This window comes from Heptranchias perlo, chromosome 10, assembly GCF_035084215.1.
Source record: "Heptranchias perlo isolate sHepPer1 chromosome 10, sHepPer1.hap1, whole genome shotgun sequence".
NCBI classification, from domain to species: Eukaryota; Metazoa; Chordata; class Chondrichthyes; order Hexanchiformes; family Hexanchidae; genus Heptranchias; species Heptranchias perlo.
In genome coordinates, this window is record NC_090334.1 from 17,708,283 (window position 1) to 17,731,312 (window position 23,030).

The 23,030-nt window shown below is 41.3% G+C and overlaps 1 protein-coding gene across 4 annotated transcripts in view; it reads right to left on the reverse strand.

Moving 5' to 3' along the window:
- pcnx1 (pecanex 1) overlaps window positions 1-23,030 on the reverse strand; it is a 275,876-nt gene that overhangs the window by 87,731 nt on the left and 165,115 nt on the right. For 3 of the 4 annotated variants that reach the window (XM_067991269.1, XM_067991272.1, XM_067991271.1), the window contains 6 exons: window positions 22,297-22,378; window positions 13,241-13,298; window positions 12,121-12,335; window positions 6,910-7,063; window positions 6,776-6,808; window positions 1,760-1,931 (listed from right to left, as the gene is read on the reverse strand). In XM_067991269.1, coding sequence (XP_067847370.1) covers window positions 1,760-1,931; window positions 6,776-6,808; window positions 6,910-7,063; window positions 12,121-12,335; window positions 13,241-13,298; window positions 22,297-22,378 — 714 coding nt within the window. The remainder of the gene's footprint in view (window positions 1-1,759; window positions 1,932-6,775; window positions 6,809-6,909; window positions 7,064-12,120; window positions 12,336-13,240; window positions 13,299-22,296; window positions 22,379-23,030) is intronic. The other variant, XM_067991270.1, reaches the window with a different exon arrangement.

Below are 23,030 nucleotides of genomic sequence, written 5' to 3' on the forward strand. Positions count from 1 at the left end.
TCCACTTGTGCATACAGGAAAAGGCAATTCCACACATGCACGGGCTATTTAAAAACTCAGCTTTTACTGTCCAGTTGTCGATTATCAAAATTACTGAGCGGTCATCCTAAAACCAAAATATCTGGTTCAAAACTTGATATGTAGTTATTCCATCCCCATACCAATTCTTACTGTAATCATTCACATCAAAAAGAATTAAGAGCCTACACATGGTGTGAAGTGTACACAGCAAAACACAGTTAGAAAGAGAGCAAACAAATAATTTTAGATTTCAAAGACTGATATTTCCTTTTAAAATGGCTCCTATGGAAGCAATACAAAGTCAGGTTTTAAAGTTGAAGGCCCTTTTCGCGAGTTTTTTATTAGCAAGAAAGTCATAAAATTACATTCCGTGAAAAGCAAAATAAAGCAGATGCTGGAAATCTGAAATAAAAACAGAAAATGCTGGAAATACTCAGCTAGTCAGGCAGCATCTGTGGAGAAAGAAACGGAGTTAACGTTTCAGGTCAATGACCTTTCGTCAGAACTGGAAGAAGCGAAAGATTTAACAGTTTTTAAGCAAGTACAGAGCCAGGGAAAGGGGGATGGAAGGAGAGGGGAGGAAAAAATAAATGGGAAGGTCTCTGATAGGGTGGAGGGCAGGAGTGATTAAATGACAAAAGCAATGATGGTGCAAGACAAGGAGGGTGGTAATGGGACAAGAAACAAAAGATGGGTCCAGAGGAGCTGTAAATGGCAACATCAGAACCATTAGCAGCACCTGCTGTCTGAGGAAATGGGAGCAGTGGTTATGATCTGAAGTTATTGAAATCAACGTCGAGTCCAGAAGGTTGTAATGTGCCTAATCGAAAGATGAGGTGCAGTTCCTCGAGCTCTGTTGAGCTTCATTGGATCGGTGTAGGAGGCCGAGGACAGAGAGATCAGAGAGGGAGTGGGATGGAGAATTTAATGGCAAGCGACCGAAAGGTGAGGGAAATGCTTGTGGACTGAGTGGTGGTGTTCAGCAAAGCAATCACCCAATCTGCATTTGGTCTCCCCAATGTAGAGGAGACCGCATTGTGAGCAGCGAACACAGTATACTAAATTGAAAGTAGTACAAGAAAATCGCTGTTTCACCTGGAAGGAGTGTTTGGGCCCTGGACGGTGGGAAGGCGTTGCAACTTTTGCGCTCGCACGGGAGGGTGCCGTGGAAAGGAGAATGGGTGCTCGAAGAGTGGACCAGGGTGTCGGGGAGGGAATGGTCCCTTTGGAAAGGGAGGGGAAGACATGTTTGGTGGAGGCATTGTGCTGGAGGTTTCAGAAATGGCGGAGGGTGATACGTTGAATGTGGAGGCTGGTGGGATGGAAGGTGAGGACAAGAGGGACCCCATTGTGGTTCTGGGAGGGAGGGGAAGGGTGAGGGCAGAAGAGCGGGACACGGTCGAGGCCCTGTCAACTACAGTGGAGGGGAATCCTGGATTTAGGAAAAAGGAAGAAATTGTATTCTGTGTTAGAGAGGAACCTTTGTAAAGGAAGTGTGCTTACACTAAATCAGCACCATTAACGGCTGGCAAACAAGAAGGGAATCAGACTGCTTTGAAAAATAAAAACCAAATGCACATCTTTGTTTCTCAGTTGGAAGGTTGAGTCAGTAGGTCCATTAATCAAATCTTCTTGGCTTGCCTTAGTTTTGTAAACCTTTTAAAAATTATCTTTAAAGAAGGATTAAAGTGTTTTTCTTTTCCAAATCCTAATAATCTTTTGATCCAATATTCCTTACCCATGACAAGATCCCTGGCAGAAGCCAAAAGTAAAGGGCTTGTAAAACCCACTCCGTATAACTTGAATCTTGTTGTTGATGTATGTTTACTCCCATAATCCAACAGCCAGATCAGGCCACAGCACACACAGAAGTAGACAGGCCTACTGTAGGCTATAATGCGATTATGACCCTAAGGGAAAACAAAGATTCAATAAATATCATTTCACTTAAGGTTAAGGTTGCACTGCAGCACTGATCTGAGACTGATCTCCAGCTGCAGAATTCCAAAGTAAAGCCATCAAGACCCTTGCTCATATTGCCTGGCTGCAATCTCACATTGCCCAACAGAAAAGAGTGTATGAGGGCTTATATAAACAAGCAGAAACCCCAGAGCCGGCTAGTATATTTTCAGTGTTCTGAATGCATAGATCATCCATGTATTACCTGAGTTATGCTTCATACAGTGTCAAACTAAGCAATGTAAGAACATCTCCCCAAATAGGTTTCACAATGCTGCATTGGGGAGTCAGATCAGAACCCGACTCCTGAGTTACGTTGCTGCATTCGTGTTGATACACCGCAGAGACTGCTGTACACTGACACCAAAGTGACAGGATAACGCGCAAGATGGCGTAAGATTTTCTGATAAATGTAGTTACCCCAAACATAAACCGCCAACAATTACGAAAAATTGTGATCAAATGCATTCTGAAGGAGGAAAATAAATCACAAAGTATATGAGGAGGCAGATGAAAGGTGGATAAGCCAAAAGTTCTATTTTGATCCAACTTGTAAAATATCTGAGTAATTTTAAGAGGTGATTAATACTGATTTCAGCCCAATGATGGGAGAGGAGGGGAGAATTCCCAGCAAAATACAGAACACCAGGACATTGAAACTTCAGACATACAATGAATTCCTCCAGATATACTTTCACTTAATCCTGCCCACAGAGATCATAAAAAGAAATGTGGAATTTGTGACTAGACTCCCAGTTTGAGAAAATGGATGCAAGCTCTGGCTTTTTGTGCACTTAAAGCAATGACATGATTAAAAAGCTGCAGTGAGAGAAAGGCAGAAATATCTATTTAAAAAATTGCTCAGATTCAATTCAGCAAACTTTCCATTTTAATCCCTCAAAAACAGTGAATTTAAATCCTGACCTTTGCTGGAGCAACTGATCTCAGTGCATACAAATAATTTCATGAAAGTATGATGACATCATGTAGATTTAATTATATGACCACGCAAATGTCACTATGCTAATAAAGGTACTGTCAAATGGGATGTCATATATGTAATTCTAGGTTTCTATATTTAAAACAAGTTTAATGATTAACTATACCAGCAAGCCAAGGGTGATTACAGGATGTTTCTTAAGCCATCAATTGTCAACTAGTTAACCTTGTGCTCATCAAGTTGAGGGATATTGGTAGTGTGGAATGGAATCCTTTCCTATTTCAGATATCGTGTGTCAGCATCAAATTCTCCCAGGTCAGATTTAACACAGTTAGATGTAAAGTAAAACTGTTTAGCTTGTCCCAACCTCAGAAGCGCACTTTCCAGTGCATCATGTGACATTGTTCAAATTCCGTCATCAGAAATCTTCGGGCCTGTCTCCATGAGATTCCCTATTTAGCGCAAAGTGAGGGGCAGTTTTGTGTGGGGGTTCATTTCCACTAGAAATTGGAGATTGAGACTGACCAAGCTGAGGAGTTATAAACATTGAAGACTAGTCATGCCTAAACCAGTGGTTTCCAAGTTTTCCTGAATGAGGGACTCGCTAGAAATACTGACACACTCTTGAGGATCTCTGAAAATATAGATACACTGCCAGGGATTTCTGTCCTAATTTCTGAAAGACAATGTCAGCTACCCAACTGAAAACAGCCCCAACAGCAGGGAATACTTTAATAATATATAGCAATAGAAATAATGAGGTAAGTCAACAAATACAGAAAACAATGCTGAATACTGAACTCTTGAGACACTGTCGTTGTGTGTGGTATGACTAGTCCCAGACATGACAAAAATCTGATTACTTCACAGAGCCCCTATGGTATAGACTGTAATAAAATTCCTTAACAGCTTCTTATCCGAAATGCACTCACAACAGGTTTACTTCAGTACACATTTTTGTTCCACGGCCATTGATACGGTTGAGAACAATGTAACAATTTTTAAGAGTATTATTAACTTTCCACTAATTATACTTCATACACATGAAATAATTCACACAGATAGAAAGAACTTGCATTTATATAATGCCTTCCATATACTCAGGACATTCAAAAGCACTTTACAGTCAATGAAATACTTTTGATATGCAGTCATTGTTGTTACATCGGCAAACGCGGCAGCCAATTTGCACACAGCAAGGTCCCACAAACAGCAATGAGACAAATGACCAGTTAGTCAGTGGTGTTGTTGAGGGATAAATGTTGGCCAGAACATCAGGAGGACACCCCCACTCTTCTTTGAGTAGTGCCACGGGACCTTTTCTATTCATCTGGAAGGCAGTTTAATGTCATATGAAATAATGCACCTCTAATAATGCAGTACTCCCTCAGTAATGCACTGAAGTGTCAGGCAAGATTATATGCACAAATCCTAGAGTAAAACTTGAACCTTCTGAATTAGAGGCAAGTGTGTTATCACCGATAATACTGTTAATTTATGACAATTTTTAATTACAAAGCACTGAAGAGGTTTTAATTTAATTGATTTCAGCACCTAAGACTGAAGACTCTGGAAAATGAATTGTAGTTTTATTTGCACAACAACAATGGCAGCACTATTTGGGAGAAGTAGAAACTTCACATTCCATGGTTTCTGAACTCAGAAGTGTGAGATGTGAATTACTCAGCAATGCCTCATTAAGGTATTTTAAATGGTTGGTAGGGAGAGGAGATAGCGAAGGGCAGAAAGGGAGCACATCACAATATTTGCTTCGGAATCAAGTAGGACTACAGCGACAACAAACCAGTATAATTGAACCCAAGTTACTATCATTATTACAGAGCTAACAGGATTTTATTGGAATTAACTAACAGATAGAGGAATTGGGGTCGAACCTTCGATGTCCTGCTTTTATACAAAAATGAAAAGAAGTTAGGAATGCCAAACTAGTAGTTAGTGAACCAGTGATTTCAAAGAGAATCTCACTGTCATGAATCCTTTGGGAATCCAAATCATTATGCAACATTATGATTGATTTTTACATCTGCTTTTTTCCCATTTTTTAAGCAGATTCACTTAAAGGGAGAGAGCTGGAATACCAGAGCATCATTTTGGTCATGATATTTCCACGACAGGACAACACTTTCTGGGTCACTGTGTTCAGGTTTGACAAACAAAAAAGCGACCGTGTCTCTTTAAACAGTGATGCTGATGAAATTATTGCAGGTATAGCTTGGAGGAATCAGTGAGCCTGGTCGCAATGAGGGAGCTCAATTAACTTCGAGATACCGGAGTAGAGTTTCCCCCTTTGATGCAATCGGGGAATTGCGCCAAAAATGAGCTTGTAATTGCGCTGGTTAGGTTACACTTCAAGTTTCTGCTAAAATTTATTTGCATAATTAAAAACTTAAAATCTTCCATCAACCAATTGCAATCCGGCAGTGTGACAGAATGTAATCGTTTCTTTTTTTTTCTTTCAATTAAAAAGTATTGCTTGATGTATTGACGTGTTGTGCCCTGGTGCAGTTTTATTAACACAGCTGGAAATGGGTTGATCACCAAAAATAAGCATTTTTAATAAGGGTGTCCAGTCCTCTGCCTGTGAGTAACTGCATTTAAAATCACTGAAAATTACTTTAAAAAAACGATGCTGAACCATTTAATAGTTTCATTGGTGTACACTAATCAGTTTCTTAGTAAATTAAATATTTTTATATGAAAATATTTTTTTTTTAAAAAGGTGCCTACGAGTGCCAAGAGGCTAAGAAAATGATCACAATTTGAAGAGCCTTCCCAGTGCAATCAGCAGAATCTTGCAATTTCGACTTGGGGTCGAGGCCTGATCCAAGCTAATTGAATCTTGAACCAGCGTGAAAGATCGCGGAAAACACGAGTCTAAGTGGTTTTGGGCATATCTTGTGTTTTAAATTCCCCAATCTTTTGCGCTGGTTCTGGCAATTCTGCCCAGATGCACTGGAATCTGGGCTCAAAAATGGCAGAAAGCTCCCCATACCATCTTTAAACCGGTGTGCTTCAGCAATTGTATTGCTCCAACGGTGCGGATTAATTCTGTTCGACTCAGTAACCACCAGCCATGGAATCAGCAGGCCTTACACTAATAGTTTCAGAAAATTACTACAGATATAAAAATATAAATTCAAAAAATAAACTTAATTATGCACTAGTGAAATTATAAAAATCTTCAATCTGAAATAAAAACTGAAAATGCTGGAAATACAGAGCAGACCAGTCAGCATCTGTAAAAAGACAGGTTAACATTTCACCAGAACATTAACCTGTTTTTTTTTAAAATCATGCTGCTCTACTTGCAATGGACTTCTAGCATTTTTTGTGATTTGTTATTTAAGTTAATAATAGGTCTTCTTAATTATTTAATTTCTAACTGGGTTCACGATGGCGTGGTGCTCTCTTTGAAGTAACTTGATGCTCAAGGCTCCGTGTTCAGTGAAGGACCTAATAGTCGATAAAACAAATGAGCCAGTGGTTGGGTGTGGAGTATTTGTACGCGTGTTTGTTCACCTTACACAACCACTGATCAGCAAGCCAGTTCAAAGAAGTGAGAAGTGACTGTGAGCAGCTATGACTGAAAACTGCTCAGCCTTATGCTGAAGAGCAGAGCCATCAATACATCCAAAGGGGTTCAACATTTTAGCTGATTTTCTCATTCATAAAGCTGTTATAGCCATGAACAAGAATAAATCATTTACTATAGGGTACAGTGACCTATCATTATATTTTTCCCACCTAAAAGACAGCTATTGAAATGAAAGGTTTTTGATAACTGTAAGTGAAATGAAACGTATATTTGTCAAAGAGCAAACTATTTAAACTTACATGTCTTGGAGAGGAAGAATCAGGCTGTACACTCTATTAAAAGAAAATGCAGCCATTGTAATTCATTTGGTAATGTGTTGATATTTTGTCATGTAACATGAAATAACATTTAATGAGTACAAAACAACCCATACCTTCAGAAGTGAATACTGGCAGCTGGCAATAACCAGGCAAAACTGGAAGACCCAAATGTCTTTAAAGAACCCATCTATTAACAGAACAGATCCAAGGAAGGCAACAAGAATTGCCAAAACAATGGCCAAAACATTCTCCATAATTTCACGATTCCTAGGAGCAGATCAGAGACATATTATTGTTCCAGTATAGGATGGTAGGCAATTCCAAGTTGGACATGCAAAATATAACAGATACATTTCATCTGTCAATTTCACATAAACCTGCTTGCAACTTCAATAAATTAATTCATGTCAAGCATCTTTAACAGAAAGGGAGGATACACAAGTGCCATTCCACCTTAAGATTTAGTCTTGGTCTACAGGTTTACAGTTGTGAATGGAGCCAAGTTCCATTTTTATCCCAGAACTTTTACCTGTGTTTCTGGGGATCATGTTTCAGGATTCAATCCAATTTCCTGTGAAAGTTGCAAACCAGTCAGTCACTTTGATCCTTATTTGCCAAATAAAAAAAATCTTGGGTGCAATTGTTTATTGACCCTGTTGTTTTGCTGCAAAAACTCAGCAAAAATCACTGAATTTAAAATGTGTAGCCAGATACAACTTCTTTGACATGACAGATGAGAGCAGTGGATGGGATTTACATCAAACATTTTGGAATATTAATGATAGTCTTCCAAGGGTACCTTTCTTAAACTGCTGTCTGGAGGCAGGCAAGTAAACATGAGGTGTTTTTTCCCCTCAGGTAGCATTGGCAAAACCCCTGAAGACTAGATTACCTGCTTGCACTTGCAGCTGCGAAACACTGTACGATTCTAGGGGGCTGAGGAGCAAGGTACAAATAATTTTAAAATGGGAAGGAGAAACTAGCTAAAAGGCACTTTTGTAACATTGGTGCTGTTGACTCCAGACATGTGGGTCTCACAGTCGTTGGTACATTCCCTGCCTGAATTGTCGGATTTATCTGGTTTCTATAGCAGCTGTAAGCAAAAGCCAATATTTAAGTAAAAATGCCTTTGACTTAATAATCCCAATTAAGGCGTGAAGTGGTTTTGTTCCAAAGTATAATGGCTTTATTAAAAGATAGCAGATTATTAAGAGGTTAACATACGAGAATACTACACTAGATAGATAAATACAACCTGATCTAACTCGTTCACTCGCCAAAGCCTCGATGTACACCCCGATGACCTTGATAGTTAGACAGCCAGTCTGCCTCAAGAATTCTAACCAGTTATCGGAAAGCACCTTTCTTATGTATGTTTTAAACATAAAAGAGCTCTGTTTGAGTTTCCCTTCAATCATCCTCCCTGCTGTGCAGGGCTGCCACCTCCATACCCTCCCTTCGCATGTCACGATGATATGCGCGTGCCTTGGGACAGTGCAAAGCTCCCCATTCAGGAAGGATGTCTTTTTGGTGTCAGCAAAGAAGGTCGTTCACAGCTTTCGGCAGACTCAGGAGAAAATTAATGAAATAATAAGCGATACGTGACATCCAAGTTTCAGATCTTTAGGGGGATCACGTGCAGTATGAAAGGCGCATTTATGCTATCTCAGGTGCAAAAGGGATTGGAGGATGTAGAGAACAATCATAGCCCTTCTTTTATAACGGATGAACAGATAGATAAATGGACTGATAAAAGAGGAAACCACTGTAACATTAGGCGACTGGGTTCTGTATATACAGTGAAACACACCTGTGAAGAGTGGAGGAAAGGACAAGTTTTCGCTGTGACTATTGCCATCTCATGCCTGTCACCTGATCAGAAGCCCTTAGAGGTTTTCAAAGTGGAGTCTATAGGTGTCCTCGAAGGTGAAATACATAAGAAATTTGTTAATTATCCAAAGGTATTGGCGAAGAGTGGGGAAACCTGGGTAGCACCCAATTTATCTTGCTATACTCGGATCAAAGGCACGTGTCAGTGCAATGTTACCCAGAACAGTGCCCCAGCTTGTGGTTTCACCCTAGATGAGCACTCCCCCAATTGTACTGTTAGTATTCAAAAATGGAAATCAGGACGTGCAAGGCACGGATACATGGTCGTTACTGTGTGACGACATCGGACTTGGTTTACCAACATGGGAAGCAAGAGTGCCCTGTATTAACTCCATCGTTCTGCTTCACTCCTGAGTTACCTGCCAGAATTGCAAGTTCAGTTCTGATCCCAGTGAATGTTCATAATGCTACAGAAACTCAGGTGGAAGGTGGAAATCGGTTTAAAAGAGGAAGCCCAGAAGGCGATTGCACGGTTTGGACATCCGATTCCACCACTGTCACTGAGTCTTCAAATCATACTTGACCAGACGGTCACATCAGAGCATCACCTGATTGATCTACAACAACGAAATGCAGCCATAGAAAGTGATATAGGACAGCTAAGGGAACCTAAGTGGTGGAAAACAATATACAATGCAGGACAACATCCTTCGACTTGAATTCTCTCACAGGTTTGTTCAGCTTGTTTTAATTGTAGTTGCTATTATAATGCTTCGTGCAGTGGTCCTCATGTATAAAAAGCTGGACAAGCAAGTTGGGGTAGTGGCCTACCAAGCTGTGATCTAAAAGAGGACAAAGGTACGAGCCTAAAGGGATTTTTCTCTCCTAGGCTCAAAGGGGGGGAATGTAAGAAAAGCTTTAATCCAGCTTCCTTAATTATTATAAACTTGGTTTTAAGTCAAATGTATGTAGTCTAGCACTTTGCTGTGAACAAAGGGTTGTCTGATTTCAATCCTGACAGGCTTTCTGTAGCCTTGATCAAAAGGAAGGCCCTTTACATAATGGCACCTGGCAATGTCCTTAAGGCTTGTTTTCTCAGCAGGAAAGCAAGTCAAACAAGACGTTATCACCTTGGTGTGGAGATAAGGGTGCGCTAGACCCTTCTCAAAGCACTTATACACTGGTGCTTTCTTTGGTTATCAGTGTGAAAGGAAGTCATCCTTCTTGGATGGGGAGCTTTACACCGTCCCAAGGCATGAGCATATCATCGTGACATGCGAAGGGAGGGTAAGGAGGTGGCAGCCCCACACAGCAGAGAGGATGACTGATATGAAACTCATACAGAGCTCTTTTGTTTTTAAAACTTATATAAGAAAAGTGCTTTCCGATAACTGGTTAGAATTCCCGAGCAGACTGACTGTCTAACTATCAAGGTCATCAGGGTACACACCGAGGCTTTGGCGAACGACCAAATTGTATCAGGTTGTATTTGTCTATCTAATGTTGTACTCTTGTATGATAACCTCTTAATAACTTGTTACTTCTTAATAAAACCATGACACTTTGGAACAAAACCACTTTGCGCCTTAACTGGGATTATTAAGTCAAAGGCGTTTTTACTTACATATTGGCTTTTACTTACAGCAGCGGAGACCCTTTTTTTTAGGCTCTCCGGATCCGCTGTTGGAACGACCTCCTCCGTGGATCCAATCAGCCTGGAGGAGGCTGGCGGCAGAGTTCAAATATAAAAACGGAGAATTGCTCAAATGGAACACAGAATGCATCAAACCACATTGTAAAAGTGCCTAAAAACATCAACACATGTAACCATATCCAGGTGTTAATGGTTGCAAGTGTAGTGGACCTTTTTCCACCCTCCTGAGCAACAAAGCTTTTGTACAGCAACTGTGAATCACAGATGTATTCATAAAGAGGATGCATCACTTGCATTACTTTATGTCCACTGCATCACAAAAACATAAAGGACAAAAAAGACTGCCTTACCAATGGCTCCTTAAAATTAAACCATCAGACAACTATATACTTTTTATTCATGGATTTCAGTAAGATTTCTACTGACTGAAAGCAAAATATATCTTAGAAAGTGCATATGTACTATGCACAAAATGTGTAAAGATATTTAACTCAACTCACACAGAATGAAAAGACCATGACTGTAATAAATCATTACATATTGATTGATGTTACAGCAAAACGGGGCAGAGAACTGTCTCTTGTTTCTCCATTCCCCATGCCATCTCTGATATATGGAGAACTTAAAGTATCAAGTATGAAATAATTCCAGTTTTATGGTACAATAAACTGTTGCCTGCATTATTCTTATGAATTCCACAGATTTAATCATTCTACCTGTTGCACAACAAACTGCGTTGCTAGATTAAGGCATATAAAAAATTCATAATCATCACAATCATCTAGTTAATGAGCGGGCACTGATCCCTGGTAAAGTTATAGATTCTAAGGGCTCCACTGCAAATTGCACCAAACAATTCTGTAAGAGATAGTGCAGCCAATTATCTATTTATGGCGAAAGCCAGCCATTCAAACAACATTTGGCAGTGTGTCCTTCAACATGCACCAACTTGCTGATGTTGTCTTTATCCAGTAAGCAGACATTGTAAACAGAAGCACAGAGCTTTAAATTACTTTTGGATATGATTCCATTTGATCAGACTTGAAATTACACAGTGGGAATGCTCAACTCGTCAGTCTTTCCACCATTTATTTTAATTGGATTAAGGCCAATGTGTTTGAGAACAAGAGCTTCATGTGAGAAAAATTAAGAAAATAATAGAAACCAGATTTCGTAGGATATCCGTTCTTCATAGTTAATGTCTTGTGGCCTTCAGTTCTATAAATTTTGATTTTCATGAGGGTCTTACCGAAATCCAGGTTTGAACCTGCAGGTCACATTTCGGAATAGAAGGCGTTGAGCTATTAAAAGCAATTAGCTGCCATGCAGATCAGAAGGTTCCAGGTTCGATTCCCGGTTTGTTAAGAGTTAGCTAATATTAGGTTGGGCAGTGACTGGGGTACCCCAAATGGCCTTAGTGTGCCTGGGCTCAGGACACGAAAAAAAGTTAAGACAAACCTCTCATTCCTTATCACTATCCAAACATTCAGGGTAGAAAACGCCTGTGTATGGGATACCAGTTGAGAACAATATTGGACTCCGTTATGATGCTCTCCACAGTTGGATAACCTGTTGGTGCTCACTCTCCAAGCTTGCACATAAAGAACGGCCAATTGAGACACTGGCAACCAGAAGCTTGCCAGCACCCATGGAACTGTGCACCAGGAGAAGATGAAGAAAAGCACAGAAAATTGGAGGCGAAAAGAAAATCAGGTATTTGTCCCATATTTCATAACATGAATTTTAAATTCAGCTGTTGCAGTATGGTGGAGCACGCAAATTTGGTGTTATACTAAGCAAATCCACACCTATGTCACCTCAAGTAGTTATGACCTCTTACCTATCAAACAATGCTAATAGGGTTAGGCGGTCAAAGTTCACTCCTATCCATATCTTGGGAAGGATCCAGAACCTGTAGTAGTGCTTGATTTTCTGGGCCTCCTCTTGTGGCTGTATGTGATCTTGTAGATCAGGGCTGAGATCTGTGTCCTGCTGCTCCAGGAGATCTGGATCAATTGTCAACAACCTGTTCAGTCGAATCTGTGGAAGAGACAACTGTAACTGGGTTACGTCAGAGCTGTGCTTGAAACATTCTAGTTTGCAAAGTTGCACTGTGTCTTTGATTTAAAGAAAATCTGTATATTGATTTAATTATTAGCATTGTTCTTTTGAGCCAACAAACTGATTTGTTCCAGCAAAAGGATCTGTATGCCCAATGCAAAATATGCATATCTCCAAGACAAACTGGATGCTCATTAGCAGGGAGTTCTAAAAAATTAAAGGAATTCCTTTGAAAACAGTTTTTTGGATATTTGCCAATTACTACTCTTTATATTAAAAAAAACTTTTATTTTTAAATAAATTGTAAGTATGTCAACCTGTCGCGTAATAGCCGCCGTTTTGAATTTGGTAATGCAGAGTAGAATTACATCAGATCCATTGAGTGGGATAACTGTTAACTAGGATAGATAACTTTTGTGTTTACGGTAATCAGAAACTATAATTAAGTCAAAGAGTGTGTTTTATGTTCCAGTGGGGTTTACCGTCTTAACAATATGGCTTCTTCAAGCCATTATAACGGTAGAAGTGGAAAATCAGAATACAATGTGTATTTGAGATCTCCAACCCATGCCACATTGTTTCACTGATAATAGACTTAGTAATTGGATAGGCAAAGGTTACAGACGATCCAAATTTACTCACTGCCCTGCAGCATCTCTCTGGATCTGGTAATTAGAAAAACCACGAATGCTACAAAGCTGAAAATGTGTCTTATGAAGGGTCTGGCTCAAAACGTTAACGTGTTTTTCTTTCAGATGCTGACCAGACTGCTACGTATCCGCAACATTTTCAGTTTCTGTAGCACATCTGTAACCACACATTTCAAACAGAATCCAAAAAATAATGGTAGCCCCACTATAGGTTCTTCTTGCAGAAACAGCACTGTACCAAATACTTACTAGATCATGTGGATAAAATCTAACTGAGGTAGAGCTTGATAGATGGGAATCTGTGTCCCTGTAAGGGGTAAATAAAACTGCATTAGTTTCTGAAAAGTATAAATCTTACTTGTTTTGTGACTGGGTGAGGGAATATCATAAATGACATTTTGAAAAGGTCAGTGTCTAGCTGATTTTGAATTTTTATCTTTTTTATCTTGGGCAACACTATAAATAGCTTGTACATCTCAGAGTAAAAGAGGAAGATTTTAATCTTCAGAAGATGACATATTAACATTTTACATTTGAAATGCTAGATGGCCTGTCAGCTGTAAATAACACAGGCTAACCTTGAATTGAGGGACTGGAATGCATTCAGGGCAGTACTATTAGAAATATCGCTATTGCTCCGTCCCATATTCTTTCAAACAAATCCTGCCAGCCACGATTTCCAACCACATTCCACACTGATTTAAAAATACAATCAAGTGCAGCTAGCTTGTTGTCTTTGAGTGACTCTACCGACAGATCTTCAGTTCTGACAAGCATACCTGATGATGAACTGTCACCTCTCTTATGCATCTCCCCTGAAGGGAAAATTAGCTACCCGTCTGTTCTGTTATGCAGACTAGTTGAGAGTCGAAACACTGTAGTTGGAGGAATTCTGTGTCCCTCCTCAAAATTAGGAGCAATTATCAATTACAATAACAAATGATTTAAAAAGGACTGGAAAGCTTCCAGGTTCAATCGCTAGTCTGTGCTGAGTCAGTTGTTCTTACCCAGTGCAGTGACTGGAACACTGCAATTGACTTGAACCTTCCTGGAATAGGAAGGGAAAAATCATAGAATTACATGGAACCTACAGCACAGATACAGGCCATACGGCTCAACTGGTCTATGCCAGTGTTTATGCTCCACACAAGCCTCATCCACTCTACTCCATCTAACTAAATCAGCTGGAGTTTCTGTTCCTGATCACTATCCAGCAACTCCTCCTGACAAATGCGCAGGTGTCAATGTTGGGTGACAGACAGAGCTGGGCTTAGCTGTGATTCCACCTACGCATATGGTTAAATAACCTGCAGTCATTCATTCTCTAGAGTCTGAAGAGAGGCCATCTGTACAACGTACTAGGAGCTCACAGCCATACATGAAACTATATCCCAAGCATGAGTTACTAACTTGAGAAGAGAAGAGGCAATTACAAAAATGATAACTGGAAAAAAAGAGGTGGAAAGAACAGAGGCAGGTAAATGGAGTTGAGGTACAAATCAACCATGATCTAATAGAATAGCGGAACAGGCTTGAGGGCTAAATGGTTTACTGTTCTTATGTTCCTATAACTGAAATTTTCAAGACTGAGATTGACAGATATTTGTTAGGTAAGGATATCTGGCTAAGATGACAGATGTCCTCAAAAAATTCAACGAGATTAATCAGACATCACTAGCACAGTGGATTGGGAAGTGTCTATGGGTGTTATCCATTTGGACTTCCAGAAGGAATTTGATACGACTCCGCACAAAAGATTATTAGCCAAAATGAAAGTGCATTGAATTGGATGTAACCTTGTGAAATGGGTCAGTAACTGGTTGGAAGGTAGGAGAAAGAGAATAGGGATAAAGGGATGTGCCAAGTGGTGTTCCCCAGCGATCTGTACTGGGGTATCAGCTTTTCACCATATATATTAACAACCTGGATGAAGGAATAGAGAGTTGCTTATCCAAGTTTGCTGATGACACTAAGTTAGAAGGCACAATAAGTTGTGTGGATGGGTGGGAGGAGGTTACAAAGGGATATGGACAGACTAGTTGTGGAGCAGCAAAGGGATTTTGGCATCCATATATGCAAATCACTAGAAGCAAGTGCACAGGTACAAAAAGTAATCATTATGGCTAATGAAATGTTAGCTTTTAGCTAAAAGGGATTGGAATAAAAAAGTGAGGAAATGATGCTTCAGTTGTACAAAGCCTTAGTCAGACACCATCTGGAGTACTGCATACAATTTTGGACACTGTACCTCAGGAAAAATATATTGGCCTTGGTGGAGGTACAGCGCAGAATCACCAGAATGATACAAGGGCTTAAAGAGTTAAATTATGAGGACAAGTTGCATAAACTTGGTTTGTATTCCTCTGAGTTTACTAGGTTGAGGGGTAATCTAATTGAGATTTTTTTTTAAATGATTAAGGGATTCTATAGGGTAGATACAGAGAAACTATTTGCTCTGGTGGGGGGAATCCAGAACAAGGGGGTGTAATCTTAAAAGTTAGAGGTAGGCCATTTATGAGTAAAATCAGGAAATAATTTTTCACACAAAAGGTAATAAAAATCTGGAACACTCTACCCCAAAAGGCTGAGGTTGCTGGGTCAATTGAAATGATCAAGACTGAAATCAATAGATTTTTGTTAGGTATGGTTATCAAGAGATTATGGAGCAAAGGTGGGTAAATGGAATTAAGGTACAGATGATCCATGATCTAACTGGATAGGCTTGAAGGGCTGAATGGACTTCTCCTGTTCCAATGTTCCCACAACAGCAACCCATGGAAATTCACTGTTGGATTTCTCCTCCCAACTCCCTTTGAAAAATCTAGGCTGAGGTTTTCTAATTCAATGATCCGAAAATCACAGGCTAGAGTGTGGAATTTTGTTAATAATGGTCAGAAAATCAGAGGCTGGGCCCATGGAATTTCTCAATACGTGGTCTCGGCGTACTCCTACAGCACTGAAACAGAAAACCGCGATCCTAGTTTCCACTCAGTGCCTTTCCCTGATAGCATATCCAAGGTCAGGGATTCACTGTATTATGAAATCTCAGAAAGCAAATCCATGCCACAGGGTACGAGAGCTTCAATGTTTCTCATCCAAGCACAATTCCCCTTTCCATTCTGGAATGAGGATCCCAAATAACTTTAGATCTTGAAATCTAAGCACAAGCAAAATTAAGCTGCTCTAAAGTTACTTTGGTTAGCTGTAAACAACGGAGTAAACTTTACACTAATTCATTAACTTCCAACAAACAGCAGACATGAAAGGAAGAAATAAACCTAGAAATTACTAGTGCAACAAAAGCATATAAATTTTTTATGTGTTTGTGTGACCTCATTTCATCCACTGGTTTAACAGAGTTTAAAATAAATGAATTAATGCCTCCATTAAAACAAATGTAAGGAATCTTACAACACCAGGTTATAGTCCAACAAATTTATTTTAAAATCACAAGCTTTCGGAGATTATCCCCTTCGTCAGGTGAATGAGTGAAAAGGTTCTCAAATCGCATATCTTATACTAGACTGGGACAGCATCACACCAATCAAAAGGTGTCGTTGTTATTCAAACAGGCCAGTCACGGAGAAACGCACGTCCCAGTACACTGGATATATATTGTGTCAATTACACAGACAGACAGAAAGAAACCCAAATGGCAGAGAGAGAGAGAGAGAGAGAGAGGGAATATTAAAAACATAATTTTTTTTCCCTTTTTTGCTGGTGGGGCTACGTGTAGCGTGACATGAACCCAAGATCCCGGTTGAGGCCGTCCTCATGGGTGCGGAACTTGGCCATCAACTTCTGCTCGACGATTTTGCGTTGTCGTGTGTCTCGAAGGCCGCCTTGGAGAACGCTTACCCGAAGATCGGTGGCTGAATGTCCAAAGCCAACACACCCGGACGTCCTATCGTATCAGGCAACGGAACTCTGTGTGAGAACCTCTCTGGATACGTCGAGGGCATCCTGAAACCCATCGTACAGGGAACCCCCAGCTTCTGTCGCGACACTACAGACTTCCTACAAAAACTCAGCACCCACAGACCAGTTGAACCAGGAACACTTCTCACCACGATGGACATCTCGGCACTCTACACCAGTATCCCCCACGACGACGGCATCGCTGCAACAACCTCAGTACTCAACACCAACAACAGCCAATCTCCAGACACCATCCTACAACTCATCCGCTTCATCCTGGATCACAATGTCTTCACCTTCGATAACCAGTTCTTTACCCAAACACACGGAACAGTCATGGGGACCAAATTCGCACCCCAATACGCCAACATTTTCATGCACAAGTTCGAGCACGACTTCTTCACTGCACAGGACCTCCAACCAACGCTATACACCAGATACATCGACGACATTTTCTTCCTATGGACCCACGGCGAAGAATCACTGAAGAGACTACACGATAACATCAACAATCATAGAATCATAGAATCATAGAAGTTACAACATGGAAACAGGCCCTTCGGCCCAACATGTCCATGTCGCCCAGTTTATACCACTAAGCTAGTCCCAATTGCCTGCACTTGGCCCATATCCCTCGATACCCATCTTCCCCATGTAACTGTCCAAATGCTTTTTAAAAGACAAAATTGTACCCGCCTCTACTACTGCCTCTGGCAGCTCGTTCCAGACACTCACCACCCTTTGAGTGAAAAAATTGCCCCTCTGGATCCTTTTGTATCTCTCCCCTCTCACCTTAAATCTGTGCCCCCTCGTTATAGACTCCCCTACCTTTGGGAAAAGATTTTGACTATCGACCTTATCTATGCCCCTCATTATTTTATAGACTTCTATAAGATCACCCCTTAACCTCCTACTCTCCAGGGAATAAAGTCCCAGTCTGTCTAACCTCTCCCTGTAAGTCAAACCATCAAGTCCCGGTAGCATCCTAGTAAATCTTTTCTGCACTCTTTCTAGTTTAATAATATCCTTTCTATAATAGGGTGACCAGAACTGTACACAGTACTCCAAGTGTGGCCTCACCAATGCCCTGTACAACTTCAACAAGACATCCCAACTCCTGCATTCAATGTTCTGACCAATGAAACCAAGCATGCTGAATGCCTTCTTCACCACCCTATCCACCTGTGACTCCACTTTCAAGGAGCTATGAATCTGTACTCCTAGATCTCTTTGTTCTATAACTCTCCCCAACGCCCTACCATTAACGGAGTAGGTCCTGGCCCGATTCGATCTACCAAAATGCATCACCTCACATTTATCTAAATTAAACTCCATCTGCCATTCATCGGCCCACTGGCCCAATTTATCAAGATCCCGTTGCAATCCTAGATAACCTTCTTCACTGTCCACAATGCCACCAATCTTGGTGTCATCTGCAAACTTACTAACCATGCCTCCTAAATTCTCATCCAAATCATTAATATAAATAACAAATAACAGCGGACCCAGCACCGATCCCTGAGGCACACCGCTGGACACAGGCATCCAGTTTGAAAAACAACCCTCGACAACCACCCTCTGTCTTCTGTCGTCAAGCCAATTTTGTATCCAATTGGCTACCTCACCTTGGATCCCATGAGATTTAACCTTATGTAACAACCTACCATGCGGTACCTTGTCAAATGCTTTGCTGAAGTCCATGTAGACCACGTCTACTGCACAGCCCTCATCTATCTTCTTGGTTACCCCTTCAAAAAACTCAATCAAATTCGTGAGACATGATTTTCCTCTCACAAAACCATGCTGACTGTTCCTAATTAGTCCCTGCCTCTCCAAATGCCTGTAGATCCTGTCCCTCAGAATACCCTCTAACAACTTACCCACTACAGATGTCAGGCTCACTGGTCTGTAGTTCCCAGGCTTTTCCCTGCCGCCCTTCTTAAACAAAGGCACAACATTTGCTACCCTCCAATCTTCAGGCACCTCACCTGTAGCGGTGGATGATTCAAATATCTCTGCTAGGGGACCCGCAATTTCCTCCCTAACCTCCCATAACGTCCTGGGATACATTTCATCAGGTCCCGGAGATTTATCTACCTTGATGCGCGTTAAGACTTCCAGCACCTCCCTCTCTGTAATATGTACACTCCTCAAGACATCACTATTTATTTCCCCAAGTTCCCTAACATCCATGCCTTTCTCAACCGTAAATACCGATGTGAAATATTCATTCAGGATCTCACCCATCTCTTGTGGTTCCGCACTTAGATGACCTTGTTGATCCTTAAGAGGCCCTACTCTCTCCCTAGTTACCCTTTTGCCCTTTATGTATTTGTAGAAGCTCTTTGGATTCACCTTTGCCTGATCTGCCAAAGCAATCTCATATCCCCTTTTTGCCCTCCTGATTTCTCTCTTAACTCTACTCCGGCAATCTCTATACTCTTCAAGGGATCCACTTGATCCCAGCTGCCTATGCATGTCATATGCCTCCTTCTTATTTTTGACTAGTGCCTCAATCTCCCGAGTCATCCAAGGTTCCCTACTTCTACCAGCCTTGCCCTTCACTTTATAAGGAATGTGCTTACCCTGAACCCTTGTTAACACACTTTTGAAAGCCTCCCACTTACCAGACGTCCCTTTGCCTGCCAACAGACTCTCCCAATCAACTTCTGAAAGTTCCTGTCTAATACCATCAAAATTGGCCTTTCCCCAATTTAGAATTTTAACTTTTGGGCCAGACCTATCCTTCTCCATAGCTATCTTAAAACTAATGGAATTATGATCACTGGTCCCAAAGTGATCCCTCACTAACACTTCTGTCACCTGCCCTTCCTTATTTCCCAAGAGGAGGTCAAGTTTTGCCCCCTCTCTAGTCGGGCCATCCACATACTGAATGAGAAATTCCTCCTGAATACACTCAACAAATTTCTCTCCATCCAAGCCCCTAATGCTATGGCTGTCCCAGTCAATGTTGGGAAAGTTAAAGTCCCCTACTATTACCACCCTATTTTTCTTGCAGCTGTCTGTAATCTCCTTACATATTTGCTCCTCAATTTCCCGTTGACTATTTGGGGGTCTGTAGTACAATCCTATCAAAGTGATCTCTCCCTTCTTATTTTTCAGTTCTACCCATATGGACTCAGTGGGCGAACCCTCGGATATATCCCCTCTCACTACTGCCGTGATGTTCTCCCTAATCAAGAACGCAACTCCCCCTCCTCTCTTACCTCCTGCTCTATCTTTCCTATAGCATCTGTACCCTGGAACATTGAGCTATCCCACCATCCCACCATCAAACTCACCATGGACTACTCCTCAGAATCGGTTTCTTTCTTGGACACACAAATCTCCATCAAAGACGGGCACCTCAGCACCTCACTCTACCGCAAGCCCACGGACAACCTCACGATGCTCCACTTTTCCAGCTTCCACCCCAACCACGTCAAAGAGGCCATCCCCTATGGACAGGCCCTACGAATACACAGGATCTGCTCAGACGAGGAGGAACGCGATGGACACCTACAGACGCTGAAAGACGCCCTCGTAAGAACGGGATATGACGCTCGACTTGTCGATCGATAGTTCCGACGGGCCACAGCGAAGAATCGCATAGACCTCCTCAGAAGACAAACACGGGACGCAACCAACAGAGTACCCTTCGTCGTCCAGTACTTCCCCGGAGCGGAGAAACTACGCCATGTTCTCCGCAGCCTTCAACATGTCATCAATGACGACGAACACCTCGCTAAGGCCATCCCCACGCCTCCACTACTCGCCTTTAAACAGCCACCCAACCTCAAACAGACCATCGTTCGCAGCAAGTTACCCAGTTTTCAGGAGAACAGCGTCCACGACACCACACAACCCTGCCACGGCAACCTCTGCAAGACATGCCAGATCATCGACATGGATACCACCATCACACGAGAGGACACCACCCACCAGGTACATGGTTCATACTCCTGTGACTCGGCCAACGTTGTCTACCTCAAACGTTGCAGGAAAGGATGCCCCAGAGCATGGTACATTGGCGAGACCATGCAGACACTGCGACAACGGATGAACGGACACCGCGCAACAATCGCCAGACAGGAGGGTTCCCTCCCAGTCGGGGAACACTTTAGCAGTCAAGGACATTCAGCCACCGATCTTCGGGTAAGCGTTCTCCAAGGCGGCCTTCGAGACACACGACAACGCAAAATCGTCGAGCAGAAGTTGATAGCCAAGTTCCGCACCCATGAGGACGGCCTCAACCGGGATCTTGGGTTCATGTCACGCTACACGTAACCCCACCAGCAAAAAAGGGAAAAAAATTATGTTTTTAATATTCTCTCTCTCTGCCATTTGGGTTTCTTTCTGTCTGTCTGTGTAATTGACACAATGTATATCCAGTGTACTGGGACGTGCTGTTCTCCGTGACTGGCCTGTTTGAATAACAACGACACCTTTTGATTGGTGTGATGCTGTCCCAGTCTAGTATAAGATATGCGATTTGAGAACCTTTTCACTCATTCACCTGACGAAGGGGATAATCTCTGAAAGCTTGTGATTTTAAAATAAATTTGTTGGACTATAACCTGGTGTTGTAAGATTCCTTACATTTGTCCACCCCAGTCCATCACCGGCATCTCCACATCATGTCCATTAAAACAGCGGATGAAGTAATGCTGTGCAAGCACATTAGTGTTCATTGCTACTATTGCACAAAGTAATTTCTACACTACAGTGTGTAATGATACCGAAGAAATTAGCAGAGATCACAAAGCAATAATCTAGTCAAGGGATTCAGATAATACCACAACCTATGAGAGATCTGAACTATAAAAATAGATTACTAGCTTGAAATTACTCCTTGTTATGAAGAATGTATGCCAGATAAAACACAAAGCAATAACACTGAGCAACAACATAGGATAATTGAGACACCATGAAAGCAAAACTCAAGAGCCTTATTAATCACAGCCACGAGATGAATTGCTATGTTGGAACACACTCCAGAGCACGTTATTATGCATAATGAGTACAAACTTAACATTAGTGACTGTGCTTTATAGTTGTCCACTTTTTGCTGGCAATGGTGTCATATCTTAAATCAACGATTCCCACAACAAAATTACAACATTTCACAAGCGCTGATGTGAACAATACAGAATACCACAGAATGCACATATTGTTAATTTAATGGGGTGATTCAGAGGATAGGAAGTCTCAAAGTCAAACTCCACAAAAGTCACCAAGGTTTTCTCAGACCGACTGTATTCGAAGAAGATAGCAGCGGTGGGTCTTAGTAATGTGGGCAGGGGCAGGTGTGAAAGAATCTATGAGATGTTAACACAGTGTGTTCCAATTGGGATTCACTACTTTTCTTTCCCGCCCTAGTTACTTACCATATGTTGTTTGATGTCCTTCTTGCAGCAGTTTCAAAGTTCACGAGCGACATGTCACAGCCTCCTGTTTCATACAATTTGCCTGAAATAAATAGATTTTTTTTTAAAAGAAAGAAAAACAGATTGAGGAGATAAAATCTCAAAACACTCTTTAAAAAAAGTCATTTGAATAATTATGGTGCTGGGTCATAAATAAAGAGCAGAAAATAAGCTACTTCATTATCTCTGATCCCATCTCCAACAGGTTGTACAGATCTGTACCGACGTGGACAATATAACCCACAGAATAAAATATTACTCCACCAAATAACTTTCACAGGAGCTACTTTAAGAAGCTGTCCCCAGCTCTAAACAGTAACAATCCAATCCTCCTCCCTTGCAAAAAATGCATCCCATCTCCTTCATATAAATGCAAATCTTTCAAGGTTTTTAAATTGAGTGCTAGCCTTTGGCACAAAAGGTATGTCATAAGAAAAAGCCATTTTGGCCCAACAAGCCCAGTCATTCCACAGAGCACATGCAACCAATTTGATTTCCTAAGGGGCTACAAGGTTTCTCATTCTTTCCCTCCCCCGGAAAAGAACATCTAACTACATCCTAAACCAACTGCCTTCCTTTGCATGACGTTTCCACGGTCCCTTTATTAAAAATAGCTACCAGCTGGGTTGGCTCTCTCTATCAATAAATAAACTGCTCAACTTCATTAAGTATTAAAATCAAAGTCTGAAACAGAG